This window comes from Rhinolophus sinicus, chromosome 3 (genome assembly GCF_057876585.1).
Source record: "Rhinolophus sinicus isolate RSI-liver-muscle chromosome 3, RSI-T2T, whole genome shotgun sequence".
In the NCBI taxonomy this organism is placed as follows: domain Eukaryota; kingdom Metazoa; phylum Chordata; class Mammalia; order Chiroptera; family Rhinolophidae; genus Rhinolophus; species Rhinolophus sinicus.
This window is the reverse complement of record NC_142503.1, coordinates 22,293,755-22,321,175: the sequence shown is the minus strand read 5'-3', so window position 1 is coordinate 22,321,175 and position 27,421 is coordinate 22,293,755. Positions and strand designations below refer to the sequence as shown.

Below are 27,421 nucleotides of genomic sequence, written 5' to 3'. Positions count from 1 at the left end.
GGGAAGAACAAGTTTCACTCATTTTCTTTAAATTCTTTCAGCTTATCTGGTGGTCACTGTTCAATTTTCATATGCTGGGAACCACGACGAGTCACCACTCAGTTACACACATGGGAAAATCCATAAATGTCCACATTATGGAATCTTTGCAGTGAAATGAGAGTCCTTGCCCCGCTTCCATCTGGGGCCCTTTTGCAGGCTCTCTGGATTCCTCCCACCATCCCCGTTTGTGTTGGGTCTGAAATACAAGCTCATTTTAATAAGCAAAGTATAACATAATTATGAAACAGAGCGGATGTTCCCTAATTACTTGACAAATGGAAATAGTTTAGGATTAGGCCGTTTGGAATTATCCAGGCCATTCGGAATTCTCGAAAGGCTACCCGATGACCCTTTTCTCTGCACCTTGTTCATCCTTCTCATCCTGTCTGGTTACATCCTACTCACTCCGAAAGCCCTGCTTCCCACCTTGAGAAGTAAGTCTATTCCACCTGCTGACTGGACAAAGAGGGCCTCAGTGGAAGCAAAGTTGATTTGATTTATCTTCGTGATTTCAGGGTGATTGGAAATAGGTGCTCATTGAATCCAGCTGTCCTTGATCTCTTTACCCTCCAAACTCTTATCATCCCTCTTAGTGACATTTAATCCTTTATTGTTGGTGTGATTTTCTTTCTTGCTGATGCTTTTTATTCTCCACCCCAATAGTTGAGAGAACATCTTGAGATTAAGGACTATATAGTTCATAGTTTATCTTTGCCCATAGAGGCTAGTGTGGTCCTGGCCGGTTCTGAATATGTGCATAATACCTTTTGCCTGATTAAATATCACAATTTAATTATGTTGAGTCACTACCACATTTTGAGAAGAGATTCCAGAACCCCTATCTCTAAAGCTGGGAGGCCCAAAGTGACATCTCAGAGAGAAGTTGTATGTGGTAGATGTGTGGACAGAGCTGCTTTCTTGGGCAGACAAACAAGGAGTTAGGTGGCAGATTAGAAAGTAAAATCTAGACTTTTGAAATGTATAGTTAAAAAAAAGCAAGCAGACCTACAGGGCACAATATCTTAGGTTGACAATATTAAGCCAAAAAGAGCTGCCTAGGAAACTGTAATAGCCTCAAGAGGGCGGAAGTGGGCAGAGGCATAAAGGTTAAGTCAAGATGGGCCTGTCAGCACTGATGGATGGATTGGAGCCCCGGGACGAGGGGAGAAAGTCACAGAGGACAGGACCAGTCAGGTCGCAGTCAAGGCTCCAGGAAAGGGCCAGGCAAAGAACTTTTAATTTATACCTCGTGTCACTGGAATGTTTTGGAAAATGGAATTTCTGGCTAATTAAAATGTTAATTAAAGTAAGGGGGATCAAATATATGGTGATGGAAGGAGAACTGACTCTGGGTGGTGAACACACAATGTTATTTATAGATGATGTAATACAGAATTATACACCTGAAATCTATGTAATTTTACTAACAGTTGTCACCCCAATAAATTTAAAAAAAAACGAACAGGAAAAAAACAACTCCAAAAAATAAATAAATAAATAAAGCTTATTTAGAAAAGTCTTACTTTGATAATTCCAGTTGTTGAAATGTTACTGTCTCAATAAGCACACGTCAGTGATTGTGAAACAGTGATGGGTGATTGAGTCTCTTTAGGGGCTGAAAGGTCACTTTGGGAATTACTGATGCAACGATAGAATGTGCAGTTGATTGGGTAGGTCTGTGTTCACTTCAGCTTCCACCATCTACCATGGAAGTTAATTTTTTTAAAATTTATTTTTTAATTGTAAAATCTACATAACATAAAATGTACCATTTGAACTATTTTAAGTGTGCATTTCAGTGGCTTTAAAACAGTCACATTGTTGTGCAGCTACCACTGTCTATGTGTCTAGCAAACTTTTTTCATCTTCCCAAACTGAAACTCTGTACCAGTGCAACAATAACTCCTCAAAATTTCCCTCCCATGCCAGCCCTTGGCAACCACCATTCTGTTGCCTGTCTCTTGAATTTGACTCTTCCAGGTGCCTCAGATAAGTGGAATCATACAGTATGTGTCCTCTTGTGACAGGCTGTTTTATTAGTATAATGTCCTCCAGTTTCATTCATGTTGTAGCATTTGTCAGAATGCTCTTCCTTTTTAGGGCTGAATAATATTCCATTATATGCGAATACTGCATGTTGTTTATTCATCTGTCATGGACAGGACGTTACTTTTTAAAATAAATTTCCGCGTCGAAATTTAGCAATCTCTTTCTCTCTCCTAAAAAAAAAAAAAAAAAAAAAAAAAAGAAGTATGGAAAAATAATAGCTAAAAAGTACTTGCTTTTGAGTGCTGTTTCCTGGTCGCTTTGCTCTAGTCAGTAAGGAACTGAAATATTTTACAAGGGAAGGCAGGGACGAGGCAGCCAGGCTGGTTAAAGTCGTGGCTCTCCCCAGTTACTGGAATTAAATAAACCTTACCTGAAAACAAGAGGAACAGGGTTTTGCCCTATTATGAACATCATATCTTTAGTTGCTAATAGGATTGAGGAAAAAAAATAACACTTCCCGTGACTCTGGGAATGATGATTGTGCATGATGTTCGTCCCACATTCTAATTTATTCCTTACTTATAGCAATTCTGTGAATCAGAAACAGGAGACCCTTGATTGCTATCCAAGTGCCTGGTGGCTGTGTCTTGTCCTGTGCTTCTGTGGACCACAGTATTCTTTCCATTGCCCCAGGAAGTATGTTTATCTGGCTGAGTTCAATGTCTCCCTTTATACTTCATGTATCTCTAGTTCCTTAATGGAAATTCTGGCTCATATTTTTAAACCTTTTTCGCAGCCACATACCTTCATTGAAGAATGGCTGGCTTATTACTTGGAATAATTCCTTTTTTCTCCTTGATTTTCATTGTGTCCCCCCCACCCCCCAGGTCTATTTCTCTACCTTTGGAGAGCCAGGTAATAAGTAGATTTATATTTCTCAATAATTATGTAGGTTATTATGTTATTACGCTGTTGCTAAAGGAGCATTTAACATGGTTGGGGAGAATAGCCTTTGATTACTCGGTTAAAAGGACAGACATTAACAAGAGAATTAGAGAAGAGACTGAGAAAAAGTCTGCTATTAAATTATAAAATTGTAGTGAAGAAAATAAAAGGAAAGGACCATCATGTTTTTAAAGTTTATTCTCTAACTATAAAAGTAATATAGAAAATACAATAAAGTGGATAAAAGAAAAAAATTACCATAACCCACTTCCTCCAATGAACGTCTAAGAAATTTCAGAGCTGAAATGGGAATCCCTTGTGATTTTGTGGGATCCCTTGTCCCTTAAAGGAAGGAGAGCACCTTACTCCAGAATACTATTTCCTTTAGGAAACAAAACTTGCCCAATTTTGACATGTTTGCACATTTGTTGTTAGCGTGCTACTTTGGGGGTTTGGAGTTAGAGATGGGTAAAGATTCCAAACAAAGTATTAATGTGATGCCCCATTCAGCCTGTTACTGGTTGACAGGTCCCTTGAATGAATGAAGGAGTCCTCAAAGAAAGCTGGGAAAGGCTGAGTTCAGTATTTGTGGGATTCAGATCTCCTATCTAAGCCAGACCCTGACCATTAGCTTGTGGCCTTGAGTGTCTTGGATTGTGGCAGTGGCCCTGCGTAGCTGGCCTCTAGCTATCTCTCTGAGTTTCTCTTACCACAAGATACTCCTGCTAGAACTTTTCACCTAATTGCTCCTCCTGTTCATTGACACCTCCAGCATTTGAAGTACTCTCATTTTGGTAGGTAACTCCTCCCCAGAGTGAGGAAGAGAGACAACATGAAGGGGTCCTCGGGGGCCGCCTGATGCTGACGTGGTCCTTCACCAGTGTCTCCCCCCCAGCGTGGCCCATCCCGTGTGATGTAGGCCCAGGGTGATGTAGGGACCTGTCACAGGTCTGTGAAGGGCCCAGTGTTCTGTCACCCTTGATGTTGTCTTTGTCTTCAGACAGCTATTTAAAATCAGGTCAGCGTTTACAAACTAAAGAGTCTGGGAGCCCTTTTGGTGTTTATCTACTTGCATCTTCTCTAGCATACTTATCGCTGTTACTGTCCCAGAGTTAGGCCCAGAGGGGCTCATGTTGATGAGTGAATGATAAAATTCAGGTTAGATTCCCTAGAATGTGAACACCGTTTTGTTTCTGTTTTGTTTACTGCTCTAACCACCACCCTACCCCCACAAATAAATATTAAGTGAATGAGTCCATACATTCATTCAGCAAGTATTTATTGCATGTTAGATGACACCCGGCTGTGTGCCAACTTTTGAGTACACAAATGACTGAGGCACTGATCTAGTTCTCCCTTGTAAAGAAAGCCTTTCCTCTCAGGGACATGCTGTCCAAAAGGGCAGGCTGACCCAGGCAGAAGGAAATAAAATGAAACACAGAAGTTTCTTTGAGCTAAGAGAATTAACAATGGCAAATCCATTGTATTTGCTACATTTGCTAATAGATAAAATCCTGCGTTTGGTTTATAACAAGAATAATATCATTCTATACCAAGCATATTCTCTGATCACAAGGCTTTGAAGTTGGATATCAACTGCAAAAAGACAGCAGGAAAAACCCCACAAATATGTGGAAATTAAAAAATAATATCTTTCTCACCTTTACTAGAAAAAAGCAAATTGCAGAGTCTCTCTTTTTGGCACTCGTCACAAGAGTGAAGTGATTCCTGATTACAATGGATCTAATGTCCCCTAAGATTATAATTTATGTCTCCTGAGTCCCTCTGCCCTGAATTACTTTCTCAGGCTTGTGATGTCCCAGAGGGCCTGAGGAAAATAAGGATGGGTTCAGTGTCTTTCGATTATTTTCTAAAATAGATTCTTATAACACTTTGGGAAACCATGCACTCTATAGCATTTCTGTTTCTATAGCATATACTCTTTTGTAACTAGAGTGAGGCTGAATTTCACCCTGAAAAGTGACACAAAAATATTGTAAACTAGAGAACTTGCATAAATTCATACCCCTTCCCCTGGTATGTAAAACTTAAAAATTCTGGATAAAGAGCTTTTATAATTTTTTTCTTTAAATACAGATAGTGGAGTGGGCAAGAATATGTGCAAAGTTCTCAGAGGCACAAAAGAAAATGGAAGGAGGGAGGGAAGGGGAAAAAAAAAAAGATGGGAATGCAGACACAGAAATTAACGAAACGCTGAAGACGATGGCTTCCTTGGAGCTTTCTGAACTCTGCATTCTAAGAGCCCATGTGTGGGGGACTGAGGACAAGTTTCTCAGCTCATAGACAGTAGAGAGCTGAAAGCAGACGCCTACATAAAGATGAAATTGAAAAAGTGTCATTCTCAGTGAAGAGGTGTCCTAGAAAGAAAACCAAAGCAACCAACCAACAAAAGAATCCCACAGAGGAAAACTAAGGAAATGTACCTGTGTTGGCTTAGGTTCTGGGGGGAAGCGGGCCATGTCTGCTAGAAGAAAAAAAGAACGTTATAAATCTGTATGAATATAAATACTATATTTGTAATAAATGGGCAAGCAAGAAGTTATGTTTGTGTGAAATGAAGCATTAGCATAAGGTAGGGGGAAAGAACTGTAAAATATGCCCATATGTTTATATGTTTATAATAATATGTCCATTGGTGTATAAATATGACCACATGTAAATATGGTCTCTTTCACTTTCTTTAATAATTCAGTCTCATCAGGGTGGAGTTGTTCTGTTTCCCTCTGCTCAAAAAAGGGTCCGGTGGTTTCTCAAGGTCTCTGCGATGCAATTTTCTGATTAGTGCCCTCAAAGGCTTCTTCCCTCTTGACTTCCAGCCTGACTCGTGCTGTCGTGCCAAGTTAGTACTTATCACGCAGGATGTACGTTTTTCTGAGAGACTCTAGTGGTCCAGGAGGAGGAACTTAGAACTATTTATGTCCTGGAGTCAAGTTGGTGACGTGAAATAGCGAGCAGTTATGTGTGGTCTGGGGCATAGTAGCCGCAAACATAACCGCCTCCCACGTTTCTTTCTGACCGACATGCGGAGCCTTGATGCCAGTGGGGAGAGCGTTATGAGCAATCCAGTAGGTATCACTCAAAATGTTCTTGCTGCATTTCAACGTGCACATGAATTGAGGACTGTTTTTTTCCCCTGTCCATGAAACCTTGGTACCTTCAGATCTCTCAAGAAGACCATACTGAACATGCCTGAGGCAATTTGTGCCTGCCACTGAGTGGTCAACCATTACAGGCCAGGCAGCAATCCTCCTTCTCTATGGGATCTGGGTGTGCGGCAGCAGAAGAGAAGCAGGTGAGGGAAAAGTTGAGTTAGGGTAGGAGGCAGAGCCTTGCGCAATGCCCTATGCAGAAGAGGTGGACCTCGTTGCCCAGGCTAGAGGCCACGGGAATGCTAAAAAGCATCCCTTCAAGTACAGGAGACTTTGTCCCTGCCAGTCTTCTGCTTTCTGTGTTCACTTTCCTTGCTCCCTGGTACCACTCGAGCCTCCTCCATGCAACCTTCTCAAGGCATGATTTTTGCTTGTCTGCAGACAACCCTAAATCTGAGAGATTGCTCTGCTACCTGAGAAAGCTCTAAAGGAGAGACAGCTTTATGAAGTGCTGCCTAAACCATTTGGAGAAGGAAAAACTACTCAGTTATTCATACTTTCCAGGGGTCTCTAGGACCTGTGCTCTGTTACCACCCAGGGCATCCTGGACATCTCAGCAGATACTGGATGGATATCGGTACTTCCTTAGCTTCAGGCTTAAGAAAGTCAGTCCTGCGTCAGGACGGGAAATTGTCCTTACTCAAACTGCCTGTTTTACTGCATTTCTCCCCTTAAAGCAAACACTTCACAATCTCACCGTGGAGAATTCTCTAATCGAAACAAGTCATGGCATGGGGAAAAGTAGACAGTTCTTTCTTATTTGTGATTCATAAATTAGTTCAGGTTCATCTTGTTTTTCCTTCATCCATGTATGAAACATTTATTGGGCACCTCTCTTTGCCAGACATGGTATTGGGCACTGGGTGAGAAGCTGAAGGAGATGCACTTCTGGCCCTTTAGGTACCTAAAGCCTATTGCACAGCCTCTCAAGTAGCAGGAAATGACAGCAGTGTGGAAAGTGTTCGAATCCAGGCCTGCCTAGAAGTTATCCCAGCCCAGAAGAGGGAGATCTAGTGTGTGTGTGGTATGGACTGAATTGTGTCTTCCCAAATGTCTTGTGTTGAAACTCTGTCCCCGTTCTCCCTGCCCTGCCCTGCCCCTTGTGACTATATTTGGACATAGGGCTTTTAGGAAACAACTAAGGTTAAATGAGGTCATAAGGATGGGTCCTAATCCAATAGGATTGGTGGCCTTAGAAGAAGAGGATGAGAAAGTGATCTCTGTCGCTCCACACGCACACATTGAGGAAAGACCATGTCAGCACACAGTGGGGAGGCAGGAAGAGAGCTCCCACCAGGACCAAACCGTGCAGGCATGGTCTTGGTTCAGCTTCCAGGGCTGTGAGAAAATAAATTTCTGTTGTTTACACCACCCAGTCTGTGATATTTTGGTATGGCAGCCAGAGCAAATTAAGACTGTGTGTGTGCGCGCGCGTGTGTGTGTGTGTGTGTCTGTCTGTCTGGAGGTGCCAGGAGAGCTTCTTAGAATTGTGACACCTCCCCTGCCCCTGAACAACTGTCTGGCTTTGTCATCAGGCCTTGAGGATGAATGTGTAGGGCTGGCTTCTTGTTCTTTCAAAATTCTTAGAAATTTTAAAAGCAGAAGCATTTCTTCTGTCAAGTCCGAGATGACTTCATCAGGACTCGGCAAAGTCAGACTAGACATATACAATCTTTTCTCCCAACTCAGTCCTATCAGGGCACAATTCAAATCTCACCACGTCAGTAAAGCTTCTGGCACTTTCCATAATAGAACTAATATCTCTCTCCTTGGGAATTACTTAAAACCTGATAAAGACGTTGTCATATGTTCATTTTGCATTATTCACAATTAGTTTGGCTGTTGTATAAGTGCAGGAATTATGTCACTTAACTTCTTTGCCTCTATTCATAGTAAAGTAGAGTAGGGCTTGCCCGACAGAGCCTAGTCCATAAATCTTTGTTGTTGCGGTAGTGGAATCAGACAGACTTGCTAGATCTAGGCTCTGTCATTTACTATGTGACTTTGGGGAAATTCCTAATCTCCTTGAGCCTCAGTTTCCTCATCTATACAATGGTGATGATATTAGGGCTTATTTCATGGATTTGCTGGCGCAATTAAGTGAAATATTGTGTATAGAATGATTAGCACAGGATTTGACCTTCAGCCAGTGTTTAGCATAGGTAGGTCTTGTAGAAAATTTTAAAATAGATCTATGTCTTCACTAGACCCAGCTCTTATTTTCACATTTCCTCCTACATGAGCATTTACTGTGGAACTCACTGGATTACTTACTGGAAAAATGAAAATAACTTGATGGGCTTTAAAGAGATCTTTTTTTTTCCCTTTAAACTCTCTTTCTCAAAATTGGGAAGATAAAAAGTTGAGGAGGGGGATTAAAGAAGGAGACGTGAGAAAAGAAAGAAAGGACTGAGAGAAGCAGAGAAATCACCTTTATCCTACCAACTTCTTACCTGTGCCAGCCTCTTGCTAGCTTCTAAGCTTCGATACCTGAGGGCCTGAGAGGAGAGGAGAACCACACCTGGCCAGGGACCTAAGGCTGCAGCCTGGAGCACACGGTTCTGCTTTAACGAAAGGGTTGCATATTTCATGGTCCCTGCCAACTGCAGTGAGCTGAAGCCTGCAAGCGGAGTCTAGCACTGAGGGGATGGACGCCAAGCCTGCAGGGCCAAGTGAGGAGAGTAGGCCTATTTACTAAGGGTTTTATGAGGGTACTTGGCTGAAGAAGCTTATCTGTTGGTTGCCCAAATACATAAGCTCATGGAGAGCTCCTAGCATCCTTGCAGCTTGGAAGAGATCCACCCCCACGCGGCAAGAACAGGGCGGGGACTGAGAGAATCGCATTGCACCTGACCTGTGTTGATAGGATTCCTCTCCCTGGCCCAGTCTGCTAATGCCCCTTCCAGAACCCCCACATGGGGTCAAGTGTGGCTTGCACAGAGAGGTTTGGAAACAGATTGTAATTTGAAAACGTTCCCATGAGCTTCAAAAAGGGATGAGAGAGTGATAGACAGGGGAACAGCTAGTGGTGCAGAATTAGAAACCACTGATAACATTTCTGGAGATTTCGTAGGGAAGTCATACTTATCCATGCAAAGTACATGGGGAAGGAAAATAGAAGTTATTATACCATAGATAAGGGGTTAACCATTGATAAGCTTTCTCAAGACTTCCCTCTGAGGTTTATACCATCCTGGATTATTTTTCAAAAGTCTTATATCAAAGTACCTCTTTATTATTTTCACACAAAACTTACAATAATAGAATTTGAATTGATTTTGACCTATGATTATCTCCCATATTTTGTAAATATTACTCAGTGTCTTCTAACTTCACATAGACATTGAAAATGAGGAACAAAGGGTTACAGAGGAAATCAGTGTAATCAGCTCTAGGACCCACGGGCACTGCGGGGAGAGGGGAGGATATGGTTTTAGTTGTCCTGTGGGGGGGGGGGGGCGTGCTCTACACTGCTTTGAAGAATAGGATCAGGTTAATCCCTAGAAATTACAGGGAGGAGGTTTCAGCTCAGTGCAGAAGGGAACTGCCTAACAGAACAAGATTCCTTGTGTGGTGGTGAGTGCCCCACCACCGGAAATACTCAGGTTGAGGCTGGATGGCCGTCACCAGAGGTTCGGAAGGGGATGTGAGGTTTGCTACCCTGCTCTTGCATTCTGCCCCTGCCAGGGGTCCAGGGTGCCGACGGGGGAAGTAGGGGTGTGTGGCTGGCCTCCTGATAGAAATCTCCCAAGACTGAGACTTCTTTCCTTACTTAATCTCTTGGTAAATTCCTCTTTCGTCAATTCCCTAAGCCATTGTGAGCCCATTGCAACCTCTTACACCTGACCACCAACCACTGGGGCGAAGCTTCCTGAGGAGTGAAGTAGCACTTTATTCCGTTTAGTTTTAAACAGACCTCTTTCAAGTTTCAGGGAGGTGTTCCCTGGTTATGCTGTTCCGGTAGTTTGAGAATGATTCCAGTTTTGTTCAGGATCCCATAGCCTCTCCTAGGTTTTGCCTTCCAAACTATGACCCTCATATATTAAACCTTTTCCATACTGAAACCTATTAGTCACGTTGGTAATTTTCCTGTCCTTCACCAGATCTTTTCCAGCTCTTTTTATACCTTTTTGAAGTGGGAGGTCCTGAACCGCATCCAGCCTTTCCAGCTTACGTGTTCTTCAGTTTTACGGTGCTCACTCTGTGGGAGCCAGTGTGGTCTAGATGAAGATGCGTGATTTTAGGGCATAGGAAATCCTGGATCTTCAGGGAAGTTGTTTAATCGGGCACTTTGAACATCAATTTCTACATTTGAAAAGAGCAGTACGTACCTCAAATGTTCATGAAGACAAACAATTTGGCATTTTAAAGCCAAGTACACTGCCTTGCACACAGTAGGCAGTGAATAATTTAGAGGAGAAAGACAAGAAAGAAAAAGTTCCCATTCTTGATGATAATATCTTGTTAATAATGAGGGATCGCTTTCGTGAAATAGGTAATAATTATTTCAAAGAAGTACTTTTGAACCTCTCTGTAAAATTCAAATTTCAGTTGTCTTGGTCATAAAATTCATTTAAATTGCCCCCTTCTTCCGTTTCAGTCATGTATATAAGAACATTGCATTCATACGAGTATGTTATTAAACATCAACTTATGGCCTTGCATCTTTACAAACATAAGTAATATTTTAGAGATATGTAGAACTAGCCCACTATCTTCTGTTTAATATATAGACAGCCTTGGCACTTCCCAGAAGCTAGAGTTACAGCGAGAGAAGTGGGAGAGAAAGAACTTGCCAAGCAGAAGCCTCTCCCGGCGTTCCATCAGCAAAGAGAGATGGGTGGAGACGCTGGTGGTGGCTGACACGAAGATGATTGAGTATCATGGGAGCGAGAACGTGGAGTCCTATATCCTCACCATCATGAACATGGTATGTCAGACTGTGTGGGGGGAGGGGCAGCTGGCAAACAGATGTCATTAGAACTGCTCCACCCTCCAAAATTAACAGAGGCGGGTTTTTGTCCTTTTTAACATAGAGATAGGAATCTATTCCCTGCTTAAGTAATTAAAGATGGAAATTCAGGACATTAGTCTTTCTCTTAAACATGTATATCCTAGGAAAATTTGTAACTTACCACTGACGTTTTCCTTTTAATATGACTTCATCTCACTGATTTATGTTTAGTGCACAAACTAGTAAACGGAGGCAAAGAACTAGAACGTGATTTCCTCAAGGTGCGTAGTGCTAAATTGGAATAAAGTTAATGATCCCTAATTCCAAGCTTCCCTTTTACATTTTTGATGTTTTCTGCCTTTCCAGAGAGAGTGTTAGTGCTGTGAAGATGGGGAAAGATATTTGCCTGAGTCACTGATAATAAAAGAGAGGAAGACCCTGGGTCAGGGAAAGGGTCAAAGGGAAGAAAGGTGCCAATCCATCAAGCACACAGCCAATCCATCACCTTGGAAAGCTTGCTTTCAAATATCATAATGTAGATTGGGCCAGGGGCATATCTCTTCTTTCCATGCCACCAAAATTTCCTGACCTGTAAGATAACGTTTATTTTAAGTGCATCACAATGCTGTTTTGTCCACCTCTGGCGTTTAGCTATTGTCTGTCCATATGGGCTAATGGTTCTCCATTTCTGACTCTAGGTCACTGGGTTGTTCCATAACCCAAGCATTGGCAATGCAATTCACATTGTTGTGGTTCGGCTCATTCTACTTGAAGAAGAAGAGGTAAGGAATAGTTTCCTCTCCACCGTTCTGCCCTGTATCTTTTCACTCCTTACCTCCTTTACTTAGAAGAGCTCTTGGTTACAAGAAAGAGGGTATCAGAAAAGTGTTTAGAAGCCCGTTGAGAAGGAAAATAATATTTCTGTAGGATTTTCTTGGGAATTCTGTGATATCAAGTGTGAGATGGAGAACAGTTCCAAGATACACATATTGAAATCACCTGACAGTCATTGCGTCTAGGGACACACAGACCAGATTTGTAGCAGTGACTAAGAATGTCCCACAGTGGAAACAGACTAAATCATGGCATGGCTGGGTGGTTTCAGTAAGAGTTAGGAGGGGCATGGAAATGTTTTCCCTTTATTTACCTCTTGCATATTAATACATGTCTCAGATCTGGGCCCGATTTTCCATCTGCACTTTTACCCTTGGGGATTCCATCTGTTCTCAGAGACTTGTATTCATCTGTATGCTGGGACTCTCAATTCGTCCATCAAGCCCAGACCTCTTGAGCTGCAGACTCATATCCAGTTGCTTACTTGACATCTCAACCTGGATGTGTCATAATCCACTCAAACGTGGAAACTTAATAAGTCTAAAATGGAATTTTTGATTACTCTCTGCCCAAATCACCTTAATTCCACCTCCTCCCCATCCCCCCAATCCTCCATTTTGCCCAACTCAGTAAACATTGCTGCTATGCACTATTACAGCTGATCTTAGCCAAAAGGCTGAGAATCGATTGCTGTGCACTATTGCATAAACCCAGGAATCATTCTTTATTTTCTTATCTTCCCCGTACAACAGCAAGGCCCACGGTATTCCTACCTCCAAAATACATCTCAAACTCATCCACTGTTCTTCATCTCTACAGTCATTGCATTGTTTTAGGCCTTGTGTCTTGTCTGGGCTACCACAGTGGGCTCCCAAATGTTTTTTTTTTTTTTTCTATTTCCAGCCTTGCCCCACAATCCATTTTCTACGTAGCAGCTAGAATGATAATTTTAAATACAAATTCTTGCTCCATTGCACTCAACTAGTCAATGGATTTCTGTTGTTTTTAGAACAAAATCTTAGAAATTTCTTACTATGTCCTGCAAAGACTTTCATGATCTTTACGGTCTTTCCTTATGTCACCCTCTGCCTTGCTTCTGACCTCACACTCACTGCACTCTGGGTGGGTTTTGGAACACACAAGGCAATCTTCAGCCTCGTGGCCTGTGCACTTGAGGTTCCCAATGTCTGGAACACCCGTTCCCTGGCTCTGCTCCTCGCTGGCACCCACACACCTCTCAGGCTTCTGTTTACGTGCTGCTTCCTCAAACAAGTTTCAATGACCAACATCCTCAAAGCTGTCCCCACTTACTGTTCTCCATCACAGAATGCAATTTACTTCCTTTATTGATACCACTCTCACAATTCATTAATATTCTGTGTAGATGTTTACTCCTTTCTTGCTTAGCTCAGCTGCCATCAAAATATGAAATCCATGAGGGCAGAAACTGTTTCTTTATTCTTGACTATATCTCCAGCACCTAACACAGGGCGAAGGACATGAATGAATAAATAAATGAATGAATTACGTGAAACTTAATGAATGAATGAACTGACCAACCAGAGGAAATGCCTTTGCAATCTATAAAGCTTAACCAGCAGTTGAAGTATACAAAGAAGGGCGTCATTCCGGTTGCCATCAGTGAGACACCTGAGGTCAAAATGCCCAAGACAGGGTTTATTGTTGTCTGGGCAGCTGAAGCCTCCACAATCAGAAGATAATCTCTAGAGCTTGGATTCATTGTTCTTCCTCTTTTCCTCTACCACCCCCACTTCCTGTTGTCACTCAAGACATAATCTGGATGTCTTGGAATACTGATGGATGTATTATTTCCCTTCCTGTGAACCTTTTGCTAAGAAAAATGTTTTGCAAACATCCGTAGAAACCAGGCAAAACCCAAACTATTAACTTTTCAGTGTCTAACATGACCTATCTGACTCTATGGGATTATTATTTACTATTGATAAGGGCCTAGACAGGGTAAAGTTAGGTGTTTACATGCAGAAAACTTCTAGGGTACAAGTGTTTTTTGTCCAGTAGAGATGAAAATGATTTGTGTCCAGCAAAGAGATAACTCTGAAAGTTGTGGTTCTGTTGGTGTGTGGAATAGTAACTAATTTTGTATCTAATTTAGCACTCTTCTTTCAGCATTCTTCTTTTTTTTAACTGACTATATAGTTGCATCAATTTTGTGTATTTGCCTTTGAACCATCTTGCCTGTCTCCTCATTAATGAGTTAAACACACCTTTAACATGTGCTCACTATAAATTTGTACAAGAATTATGTTTGGAACTTGTGACAATTATACTTTGATACCTCTGGCTTATTTTTACTATTGTATGATGATCTAGCATGTATGCATGCTTAGCCAATGAATGTGTGGACATTTAGGGTTTTCAGACCTGAAAAAAAAGAAGGTTTTTCTGGGAATGAGAAGGAAAAACCTTTACCTTTTTCAGTCCCACCAGTAGCACTATGAGTAGGACCTCATAGAGAGGCGTCCATAGATCAGATCCCTTCGCATTTCACAATTCTTCATTCTCAGGAAACAAAATCTCCCACCAAAGTCTTGCTGCAGTGAAATCCTTGGGGATTATTTGATGGGCAACTACCTCCCTGACCCCATCACAATTACGTTGTTTTTCTTCTTTCCATCCTCATTTTGCAAGTGCAAAGAGATACAAGTGCTTTGCTGCAAAAAAGCCATGACTTCCTTTCTCCCACTTGCCAAATGTCTTCCTCTTGCATGCTTTTATAGAATCCACAAGTGGTACAAGGTTCATTGTTTGACAGCACAATTGCTAGCTCATTGTAGAGTTGCAATTCACAATTCTCATTTTCCTGATTCGCAGAGAATGGCTCAAGCTATTCTTCACATCTTTGACTAATGAGCAGCCCCAACAACAACCAAAAACAATGACTCCAGCCTTTACCTAACATCCGGGTAGCAGCACAGGCTGAAAGTGCAGTGGGAGGTATTGGGATATGAGTCGTCCTTTGAGCAAGGAGACCTGCGTTCTAATCCTGATTCTTTCATCCAGTAGGTAGCTCTGAGAAAATCACATCATTGCTCCATGTACCATTTTTCCTCATCTGTAAATGAGAAGAGAGTTGTGGTACATTAGCCATATGTCAAACACTGTGCTAGCCACTGAAGGTACAAATAGGAATAGAAGTCCCATTTTGTGATTCTGGGGCGCTTGGAGTCTACTGCACAAAAGCACAAAAAAGGAAATTTCAAACTGAGCTTATCATGAGTATACAAAAAAGTAAAAGAATACTTGGGATAGGGAAGGATGCTTGGATGTCCAAACTAGGTTTTAGAGGACGAGAAGGAATTAACCAATGAGGAATGACATTCCAGGTAGAGGGACCTGCGTGGGCAACAGCTTTAGTGCTTCAACTAGCACTTTCCATACAAGGGGCTGTGAACACATCACTGATACTGAACTACAAAATGGGAAGATAAGAAGCAATGTGATTGTGCTGGAGGCAAGTGAGAACATAGCCAGTCAAACACCTCCATTCTCACCCGGTCTTGTTCCAGTGTTGCCTGTCTCTGTACATGACATCATCATCCTTCCAGTTGTAGAAGCCAGAAACGGAAGCATCCATGACACATCCTTCACCCAGATCCCTATATTCAGTCCATCATCAGGTATTGCCAATTTTGTCTGACCATCTCCATTTCCATCACTTTAATTCAAGATACAGTTGTCTCTTTCCTGGGCTCCAGCCTTATATACTTTCGGGTTACTTGGATTCCTTTCAATACTATTTTCTCATTGTATCCAGGATGATCTTAAAATGGTCATCTGATCATATCCACCTGCCTCACACCCCTTCTACAACCTACACCCCTGACTTAAACAATCCAATGGTTGGCTGAGCCTCTGTCTCATCTCTTCCTGCCCCCTTTACTTGGGGATAGAACAATAGTTTTCTACTCACCATGATTTCTCCTGTCTCTGGTCTTGCTGTTGCCTGGACTGTCTTCCTTCTTGTCCTTTAGTTAGTACCTTAACTCCTCAGAACCCAGCTCAACAGTCACTTCCCTGGGGAAGCCTTCTCTGACTCCCCTGCTCAGTGAGATTCCATTACACACTCCCACGTAACACCGTGCATTTCTCCTTCATGGCACGTTGCAGTTGTCATTTTACAGCTCTTTGATTGATGCACTTTCCTCCGTTAGTATTAAGACTTAACGGCAGAGGCTAGGTTGGATGTTGCTCCCCATTTAGCCCTATTAATACAGGACAGAGAAGGAAAAGAGTGAATGAGTAAGGCCAGCGTTCAGTGGGTTCAGATGAGGGTCAACAGTGGCCAAGTCATGCCAGACCTTGTGGCCATATAAAGGGACTGGGATCTAATCCAATTAGAGCCTTCTGGATGATTCCAACCTGACAGATGACCTGGAGAGAAAGGCATTAGAGACATGGCCCTGGGGCTCTGTGGAAAGTGGCATGAGGTGTGGAGTACTGAGGCCGGGTCCTGGAGGTTGGTCTCTTCCATCAGTGACTTTCTGTGACTCTTTCTGTCTTTCTTATTCTAATCCTATCTGACAGCTAACACCATTTTGGACTTCATTTTCTGTGGTGGGTTCAAGAGACTTCGTGCTTAATCTACATACATAAAATGTAGCTCCTGTTTGTCACTTACTGCCATGTAAAAACCACCATGGATTTTCATCACGTTTTGAGAATAAATTGGGATAGTCTGAAGTGATGCTCACTTTGGAGCATCCTAGAGGCTTTCTCAAAAACTTAGATGGTCATAGTTCAGAAAAGTGGAAATTAAAGTACACAAAGCCATGAGCTAGAAAGGCATGTCGAGCATATTTAGACATCAGGGGCCAGGAAATGTGTGACTTCAGATGTGAGCCAACTTGCTCTCATCCTTATCCTGCTTCCATCTAGCCCTGAATCAAGCTCTTGTTTTTGTTTTATGACCCTAATCCTATCTTTCAGACATGTCATTCTCCGTCGAGGACTTGACACAAACTTGGCCTCTAGCCCTTTCCACTTTAGACCAATTCATTCAATGGTCTACCTGCTCCCCTTTTGGGTCAGGAGTTAGGGGCAGGATGAGAGTCTTCCCTCCAACTCCTCCCTCATCAACTGTTATAAGCAGTTGACATAACGGAAAGTATAAGATTTATAGTTAGTCCCACCACTTTCTAGCTGTATGACCTTTGGTAGGTTTCTTGTCTGTGCCTCCATATCTTCATTTTTGCAAAATGGGGATAATAATGTCTACTTCCTGGAGTTGCTGTGAGAATCAAACGTGTTAATCCATATAATAGCACGTATCTGGCTTATAGAAAACACTCAGTAAATGTCCCTTGTTAGTATCATTCTTATCATTCCCACCATCATCATCATGTCTTTAGCTCCACAGCAGCCCTGTGAACGTGTTACTGTTACACCCATTTCACAGATGAGGAAACTGTGCCAAAGTCCTCAAAGGAAAGTAAAAGGCCTAAAGAATAAGATTCGGATCATAAGAGGTTGGAGACTTCTTTTAAGAACAGAATAGAGACAAAACTGGGATGGGAGTGAGTTGGGATGAAGCCACGTGGCCCCAGGTCCCTGTGCCGTCCAGGGGTGGGGCCCAAGGGTGTCAGGTTGGCTTGAAGGAGCAGCAGTAGAGGCTGATAGGAAGGAGATGACTGTACAGAAAATTTCCCTCTTGGTCTTGGAATGATTTAGTGTTGGGTTCACTTTTGTGAGAATCCAGCGTTCAAAGTGTATGTTAAACTTTGAAAATTCAGGCTGATAATTTCCCCTGCCCCCAGGGTGATTAGTGGGTCTGTAATAATGTATACAACTGTTGCTCTTTCAGGTTAAATGTCAAAAATATTGGCAAAGAATTTGTAGACTCATCACTTTTTTAAAGTCAAATCTCTTTCCTTCTTGATAGTCAGATGAGTTATTTGTTAAACACATGGCACATTTTCAGATTAAACTTTTTACTGCTTTTCTCTACTCTGCCCATTCTCTTTCTTCCAGGAACCTAAGTCTGGCTAGCAGAGCACAGTCAGATTGCACAGTAAGTCAAAAGCTGCTACCAGGAATTCTCAAAGAAATCAAGACAAGATTTTTGTTTGTTTCTTTTCATTATAGAGAGAGCTTACAAAGAGACAGACAGAACAACTTCTAATAAAAGCCATGTTCTTGCGAAAGCCTTTTCTGTCTCTCATTTGGGCCTATTTCTGTGAGCTGTTGTTGATTTTTCCTCGAGGTCATCTCCCCGTCCTGGAACGTCAACCACTCCAATGAATAGGAAAGGTGAAGTGGGAAGTAAATTGACCTCTCTTAGAAAAAATGAGATGAGAAGAAAATGGTGAAAGAACAAAGAGGGAAATATATTTTTGTTTACAAAGGAACTGGGAAAAAGAATTAGAGTGGATGGGGTTTGTTTTGATAAGCTCAAATAATTTTAAGGCTGCTTTATGGAAATTGTTTAGCGGGAGTCTCCCCATGTTCATTGTGAGCAAGCGTAATCTCTCTGAAATTCTTCTGCATCTGTGCATGCATATGGCTGCATGGTAGCAGGCATAGCTAATTTCTCTTCCCAAGGCTCCTGTGATCAAGTGCATTCAAGATCCTAAATGTTTCTTGGATTTAACCTCTTACGAGATTCAGAGATGAAGAGGCGAAAGATGCTGAAAAAGAAAACCTGTGCTCTATTAAAGCCTCCTGGAAGAATCGTGACATGTAGTAGAAAAGCAGTAAGGTATCCTGAAGATCCTGTCACTAACCTGTGCTAATGCCACATATTGTAGAGGAGGTGTCTACACAGGGGCGGGTACTGAGCTGTAAATGGTGAGCAACTCAGTTATTTGTGCACTGGCTTTGTTTATAAGACGAACCGACAAAAGCAGTAAGGAGAAAGCAAGCAAGATTTTGAGGTTAGATTTCAGGCACTAACATTTCTTTTTCTCTTCAGTGACTGTACCTCCGATATTCTAGAATTGCTCTCATAGGAATGTTGGAATGTAAGAAGAATCCCCTCTGGTGACATCTCTTTACGTTTCAGTGTTTTGCCTTCCTTTACTTCTTTCCCCAATAGTCCTGCTGCTAGAAATATCTCAAGACCCATGCAGACCCAGCCCATATATTTAGATGGTCCAGCCTCGACATAGTTCTCAGTACTTTCTGCTTGATCATCTCTTCTCCTAATGGTTGTCAGGCAACCAGTGATCCAAACTGGTTCCTAACCCTCTACCCTTAGTTTGACAGACGGAAACCATGAGCACGGAAACATCCAGTGTAACCCCAGCCTTGCAGGATACTGCATGAGAGGAAGAAGGTTTTGTTGAAACTCTGTTCATTCTGCATTAGAAATAAAAATGCCTCTTTGGGATTGTACTCCCTCAGGAAGCAGAGAGCCACTGGAAATAGAACTTCAAACAGCTGCCGGTCTTTGCTAATATATTTTAAAGTTTTCTTCAAGGGTACCTGTCCCAGTGATCATTTTTGTCCTGCAGTTCTTCCCTTTGGATTCTTTTAGCGGAAGTCATGAGAATAACAGTATTTAGAGCAGAGGTTAGCCCAGACGACTCAGTTGGCCGTTGCCAGATTCCTGCCAAACGTCTGAGGCACCTGCCTAGAGCTCATCTCACCTGGCTGCTTCTGGGGACGAATGTGATGGGCGCTGACCACAGTAAACTCACCCATGCTGATCTCTTCCTCTTCTTCTCCAGCAAGGATTGAAAATAGTTCACCATGCAGAGAAGACACTGTCCAGCTTCTGTAAGTGGCAGAAGAGCATCAATCCCAAGAGTGACCTCAATCCTGCCCATCATGATGTGGCCGTCCTTCTCACCAGGTACCCTGTGGGGAAGCCAGGGGCTGCAAGGCAGGGAGGGCTGGCAGGCGGAAGGGTTGCCAGGTATGCAAACTCATGAAATTCTACTCTTTGCTGCTCTTGGTCATTTTTAAAAGTCGCTCCTATGATGTAGACAAATCCTGACTCCCATACCAGTAAGGGAGCAGTTAGCAAACTTGCTAAATATGACAAAAGTCTCTGTGTTAATAAACTGTGTCTGCTAGTAAAATGCAGGCCTCTTTCCTGTCCCAATGAGGATTTCAGCTTTAAAATCAGCTTCTCCATGCAGCTCTACAAACAATCAAGAAGCTTGTTTGCACAGCCTCATTCAAGACTCCGGCTATTTTTAACCATGGAATTTCTGACCCTTTATTTTTATTTTACTTTTAAAAAAAGTTCCTCTAATTTAGAAGCAGGCAATGATTTCAACAGATATCATTCCTCCTTCTAACCCATCTCTGACTGATGTTGAGAACAGAATATGGGGAGCAGGTCCTCCCCTGAACAGGCAGAGTGGTGCTTACAGTTTTCTTACACCTTTCACCCTCCTGAAAATCCCCTTTTGTTCTGCCTACAGGCAGGCCCTGTGGTGCCAATAAGAACCATCAAAGCTTCTAGGACTCCCAGCTATGAAAAGCTAGCAAACTTTCCTGAAACCCAGGCTCTTGGAAGGCTATGTTTGCTCATTGAGTCAATAAATATTTATTGAGCACCTACTGTATACCAGACACTATTTTAGTCTAGATAAATGAGGGTCTTGCATTAATGGGGAGAAGTAAATTCTCAGTGGGCACTCCTGTGATGACTCAGAAACATCCAGAAATCCAGAAGGTACAAAAAAAAAGGCCCCCTCACCTGGCCATTCAGCCACAGAGAGAATCTCATGCAGTAGACGGCCTTGGGTGTGTGTGTTGTCCCTGCTGAGGACAGGCTGCCCCTGAACATATTGGCCTGTCATTTGTCCCTTTGACAGGATCGTCCCCGTGCATAGGATGCCTGCAAGGGATGATAATCAGCCCCCACCCGCCCCAAATGTCTACCTTACCCTGACTGAAAACTCCAGCCTTGAGAATCACTCTTTTGAGTGAAAATCTCAAACTTTGGTTGAATGAAAACATATTCCAGAAGAAGTCTGTGGCATCAACCTGTTACATTAGGTTCATTGGGACCTATGATACCTTGGGTTGATCAACAGCTCCCCTGGGAAATAGGTTAGTGGGGGTGTAGAAAGTAAGCAGGGGGGCTCTCGGGAGCCAGCAGGCAGCCAGGGAGCACTGAGGGTCTGGACAAAAGGCCAGAAGACTTCAGTCCAGGCAGACCTTTCTATAGGCCCGAACCTGGGTTCCAGGAGCAGCACTGGCTGCCTGGACGCTGTGTCTCAGCTCTGACTCTTTTCTTTTCCTGAAAGCAAAAAGCGTTCTCTCATTCTCACACGAAGAAATGAGTGAGTTAATGACAGCTTGCATTTGTGGAGTGTTTGACATGGGCCAAGCACTGTGCTACATCTGTTAGAATAATCACCATTCCATTTAATACCCATAGCAACACGGGTAGCTGACCATGGTCAATCATTCTGATTTTACAGATGGGAAAGTTGAGGCTTGGTTATGTCACTTGCCCCAAATCTCATTGCCATTAACAGGTGAAGATGGGACTTAAATCTAGGAAGTTTGACCCCAATAGCCATTCTCTTAACTATTACTAAATAAGAATATAAAGGATACTCTCTTCTTTTGTTTTTCTTATTATGATTTTTGGTTCCTAGAATAGGGGTCTGTTGCAAGGTATGATGAACGTCAGCAGCTCCTAGACAGTGGAGAGTATTTCAGTTTCTAAGTCAGGAGTTCTTATCCTTGGCCTTGCTGATGTTTTGGATTGGATAATTTTTTGTTGTGTGGCTGCCCTGGGCATTGCAGTAGATTTAACAGCATCTCTTGCCTCTATCCATGAGATGCCAGTAGTATCGTCCTTCAAGTTGTGACAACCAAAACTGTCTTCAGACATTACCAAATAAGTGTTCCCTAAGAGGGGGTGAGGAACAAAATCACCCCCTGTTGAGAACCTCTGGCCTGAAGAAGTAGGTAAGATCAGGGAGGGAGGGAGGTGTAAGACTGAACTGGTCTCTGGAGGACTGGGCTGAGATCCACGTTAACAGAGTTTTCTGCAGAGGTGTGTTCAGTAGGAGATGCCTTGGGCTTGAACACTCCCCATGGAATGGGGCTGGTGGCTGCATGGCAAGGCATGTTTTCTCTTATCATGTCTCAGAGTATGGGGGAGGTAGAGCTAAGATCCTTTTGGGAGCTTACCCTGCAAAAACCATATTCCTACTCTTTTTTTCACCCTCTTTTATCCTCTTCAGCGCTAGATACTTAGTAAGCACTCAATGAACAATTTAATGGACCTAATTTCCTGTACTATCAGAATGAGAAGGTTGGCAGATTAGCAGTGAGCACCATTCATTTTCGTAGCAGCTCCATGCAGACCTGGACTTTTGAATGAAATGGTAATTGTAAGAAGTGCATCTTGCAATAGGGGTGGAAAAGAACTTGGTTAGTCCTGCAGACCCAGAGAGTATTTAGAATGAGTGGGCTCCAGTCTCGCTGTCCAGCACGGAACTACCCAGCAACTGCGCTGTTAGTGCGAGTGGGGATTCATGTCTGCTGCACGTGTTCTGAGAGGGGGGATGCTCTTTCCTGTCCCCCTGTCCCAGCCATTGCCTCCTGGAGAATTGAGAATTTGCAGGGGTTTTCAAAGCCTGGATCTCTTCCATGGTCCAACAGACACAAAAAGCAGACCATTTGTCACCAGAAATGGCACCCACACAAAACCTATGAGCTGAAGGTCTGCAACTAACTGAAGATCAGAACCTTATTGGCATTTGTGCTAGTCACCCTTGGCAAAGAACTCTTCTTAAGCGAAGAAAACCAAATGACCAATTAACAATGCTTTCAAAACTTATCAGTGATTCAGACAACCCCTACCAGGATATGGGAGCATACTTTTATATTTAAAAGCTGTATTTTTGAGATCCTAGAGTCTTTCCTTTCTTTTTCCATGGTTGGCAAATAATAAGGTCCTGGTGAAAGAGGAAAGATCTCTCTCTCTCTCTCTCTCTCTCTCTCTCTCTCTCTCTCTCTCTCTCTCTCTCTCTCTCTCTCTCTCTCTCTCCCCATCCCCCCCATATGCAGTATTGTTAGGGTAGTGGAGCTGGAGAGAAAATTGGTTTGAACTCTGGACGGGACCCCTTGCCTTTTTCATGAATGATAAAACATTCTTAGATGAGTTTTGAGCTTAGACCTCAGAAAAACAAAAACAAGGATTTCACATTGGAGAAAACCTCAGCCACTGCTGGATGTCCCTTCCCTATTTAAAAGTTCAGATTAACTTCAATTTTCAACCAAATCCTTCTCTTTTTGAACAAATGGTATGATTTGGTCTCCTGAGGTTAAGAGCAAAAGTAACTCAAAACAGTTGCCATATTTTCTCACATTCTTAGATGTTAGTGAGAGTCAATAATCAAGGTAAAATCAGAATAATCTGAATGAATTCAAAATTGCTCCCTACACTAATATGGACTTCCAAAAACTTATTTAACCATCCTTTAAGTCTATATTGAATGTGAATTAATACCCAGATCGTTTTCCAGGAAGGGTTTTTGCAGCTGTTTTTTGGGCACCCATACATCTCTGTTCTCTGCTTTCAGAAAAGACATCTGTGCTGGCGTCAATCGCCCCTGTGAGACCCTGGGTCTGTCTCACCTCTCGGGAATGTGCCAGCCTCACCGCAGTTGTAACATAAATGAAGACTCCGGCCTCCCTCTGGCTTTCACGATTGCCCATGAGCTCGGACACAGGTAAAGGGCCAAGGAAACTGAGATCTCCTCATTGTGTTCATGCATCAATATCAGACAGAAGAGGGAGTGGGGAAGCACCTTAAATGGGGCATCAGGAGAGTCGGATTGCATTGTGGCTTGAGACCTGCCCTCCTAACCCTCTGCTGTCTCATCTGTAAAGTGGGGATTATCACGCACTTTCAAGAGCCCAGTGTCTTCTCTGCCCTGACCACTTGTACCATTCACATCACAGAATCAGAGGCCACTGCAGTTCTCTGCATTACACTGAGGTGAGCAGAAGCAAGGAGATAAGCTCTAGCTCAGTTGATTACTTCAGGAGTAACAATTTTGTTTAGGTTTCATGAAATAATAGTATTAATATCACTAGAAAGTCACAAACCTTACCATGTTGTGCTCTAACTTTATGCCAGCCACTTTGTATTGTGTCATTGAATCCTCTCAACGACCTTATGGAGTAGATACTATTGTTAGCCCCATTTTACTTGTATTATGTAAAGGAGAAGCTTGAATGAGTAAGAAATTAAAAACTGCTATAAAGTTGAAAAGACCATCAAACACCAGTTAATAGGATGTCCGTGTCATCACAAAAATGTGTGAATTTGATTCGATGAATTCACCAAAGGCAGGTTTCAGAATGTTTGAGTGAAGGAATAAGGAGGATTCTATATTCTTCGGGTATCAGAGGTTCCCATGGAGGAAAGATCTTAGCTCATCTGTATCTTAAGTTGTTGGTTTATTTACAAACTTCAAATAAGGGAGCATCATGCTAATTAGAAACTGAGAGTGGGGAGCCACATAAATGACTCAACGATACCCCCTCCCTGTCATGTAGCTGCCAGCCTGCATCTCCTCCCTCTAAAGAAGGAAGCAGAACACTGGAGTATACTGAGTGTGTACAGCCGGGAAAGAGGTGGGATTGGGAAGAACCCTGGAGACTGGATTATTCCAGGCCTGGCCTCTCTGGCCTGGGTGTTCTCAGCATTTTTTTCTCTTGTGACATTGGGACTTTTCAAAATTCTTTTACCTGTAGTACAAAACAAGAGTATTGGCTTGGAAGTTTGGAGGAGTGTATATTCTGGCTTTTCCATCAGCCAGCATGATGACCTTAGATAATTCCCTTCAGCTCTCTGCATCTGTTATGTCATCTGTGAAATGAGTAGCTTGAACAAGGCAGTTTCTTAGGCACTGTGATTTCTTTGATTGCTACCAAAAAGCCCTGGGAGAGAAATGTGATATGTGATATTATCCTTGTTGTTACGAGCTGTTGAGTCAGCTCCAACTCCTGGCGACCCTGTGAATGAGTGATGTCCACTGTGTCCTGTCCTCAGCAGCCCTGCTCAGCTCTGCAGATTCATGCCTAGGGCTTCTTTTATGGAGTCAGTCCATCTCATATTTGGTCTTCCTCTTTTCCTGCTGCCTTCTATGTTTTTCCCCAGCATTATCATCTTTTCCTAAGAACCCTGCCTTCTCATGATGTGCCCAAAGGATGGACAGCTTCAGTTTTGTCTCTCTTTTTTTTTTTTTTTTTTGCCTCCAGTGATGGTTCAGGCTTAATTTGCACTAGGACCCACTTACTTGTCTTTCTGGTGGTCCAGGGTATCCATAGAGCTCTCCCCCAACACCACAGTTAAAATGCATCATTTTTCCCTTCCATCAGCCTTCTTCATTGTCCAACTTTCATATCTGTACATAGTAATTGAGAATACGAGGGTGTCGGTGATCTTAACCTTTGTCGCTAATGACAGATCTTTGCTCTGGGTGCTCTTTCCTAATTCTCCCATTGATGTCCATCCTAGATTCCTTAGTTATCAAAAATTCTGAGACAGAGAGGTAAGTGACTTGCTTATAATTAAATAGTAATTAGTGACAGAATGCTAGGTACTGGAAAGGCTTGGTCTTGGTTGATGGCATGTTGATAGTCAAACTTGGCAAAATGAAAGTTATTCTTATGTGCAAATATATAGGTGACCTCAATGATATGCGGTCACCCCTCTGATATGCAGAGGGATGTATCCCCAGCAGGCTCCAATCAAGTCATTGGTGTAAGCAGCACCTGTTGGGCAAGCAATGCCCAGTGAATAGTCCTAGGTCAGACTGAGAAACGATTGCTCGAGACCTCCCAGCAATGGTGTACCCAAGCTAAGGTCTGTGTTCAAAGACTGCATCCTTTGTATCCTCAAACTCAATCTGACATTGTGAAGACACTCAGAAATATGCTAAGTAGGTCCTGCAAAATCAGCGTTGCCCCCATGTTTGAGGCAATCATTGGCATGATTACCTGGACATGGGCACACCACCTTTGTGAAGAAAGCCGCCTAAGTAAGTAAAGCCAAGGGCAACTATGATCCTCTTTTCAGATTTTGGATATTCTCCAATAGAACCTCTTTGCAACATTACTTGAGCACAATTTCCCTGAATACTTGACAATGAAGAGTTGTCGATGTTTTACTGGTTATCGGAAGTGGTGGATAGTTAACAGACTGGATGGAGATGGGCCACTGCCTGAATCGATGTGTTATTTGATATTTGTCCTCCAAATATCAAGGATCTGTTCTCTGATGCTGATGGCTGCTTCCGATCTCAGAGGTGCAGACAAAGAGGTGGGCAAACCATTGTTGTTGAACCTACCCCATTTTTGCAAGCCCCTCCCCCTTTGGCTTAAGTCACTTCCAGAGGATTTAAAGGGCCGGCGTCCCTTTTTCCGCCTCTTCGTTTTCTCTTTTTCCCCTTTTGGGAGCCAGACAATAAAGACTAGGACTTTCAAAAACAACTGCATATATGGGGACAATTAGAAAACGACCACACATTCCCAGGGAAAAGCTCAGAAAAGACCTGAGAAGACCTTAAGTTTAAACCTCAGGCCGATCCTGGGTACAGGCAGCCTAAAATAATAAAAACAAAACAAAACCAAAAACCCAGCAAATCGTAGGAAAGGGAAGGAATCTGATTTCCAGAGTTACCACATTATTAGATTAAAATGTTTTTATTTGCAAACCATAGATAGTGGTTCAAATAGTGCCTCACCCCCAATTCAAGTCCACCTGGAACCTCAGAAATCTTCGCAGATGTAATTGGTTAAGCATTTCAAGAAGAGATCACCGTAAATTTAGGGTGGGCGCTAAATCCAAAGACTAGGGAGGGAGATTGGACACAGAGAGACCCAAGGAAAAAGACCATGGAAAGATGGAGGCAGAGGTTAGCATCTTGCTGCCACAAGTTAAGGAAGCCTTGAGTCACCCTAAGCTGGAAGAGGCGAGCAGAGATCCTCCCCTGGAGCCTTCCGAGGGTGAAGAGTGTACGGACACCTTAGTTTCAGACTCTTGTCCTCCAGGATTGTGAAAGAGTAACTGTCTGTTATTTTAAGCCATGGAGCTTATGGTAATTTTTATGGCAGCCCTCGGAAGCGAACACACCATGTAGCCAACAGGACTAATATCTAGAATATGGAAACAACTTTCAAAGTTCAGTAGTAAAAAACCGAACAGTACATTTAGAAACTGGACAAAAGCCATGAAGAGATATTTCACCAAAAAGGATATACAGCTGGCAAATAAACACATGAAAGGCTATTCAACATCATCAGCTATATGGGAAATGCAAATTAAACCACAGGGAAATATTACTATACCCCTATCAGAACGATTAAAATAAAACATAGTGATGACGCCAAGTGCTGGCAAGGATGCAGGGAACTAGGTACTGTGAAATGGTTCAAGCATTATGAAAAGCAGTTTGGCAGTTTTCGGAAAAGTAAACCTGCAATTACCATATGATCCCACAGTTATACTCCTGGGCACCTATCC

At 42.6% G+C, this 27,421-nt stretch overlaps 1 protein-coding gene across 1 annotated transcript in view; it reads left to right on the top strand.

Annotated features, from left to right (window-relative positions):
• Positions 1–27,421, top strand: part of ADAMTS12 (ADAM metallopeptidase with thrombospondin type 1 motif 12) — a 274,548-nt gene that overhangs the window by 126,750 nt on the left and 120,377 nt on the right. The window contains exons 4-7 of the mRNA XM_019737332.3: positions 10,880–11,076; positions 11,799–11,882; positions 19,641–19,765; positions 23,469–23,618. Of these exons, the coding sequence (XP_019592891.3) occupies positions 10,880–11,076; positions 11,799–11,882; positions 19,641–19,765; positions 23,469–23,618 (556 nt within the window). The remainder of the gene's footprint in view (positions 1–10,879; positions 11,077–11,798; positions 11,883–19,640; positions 19,766–23,468; positions 23,619–27,421) is intronic.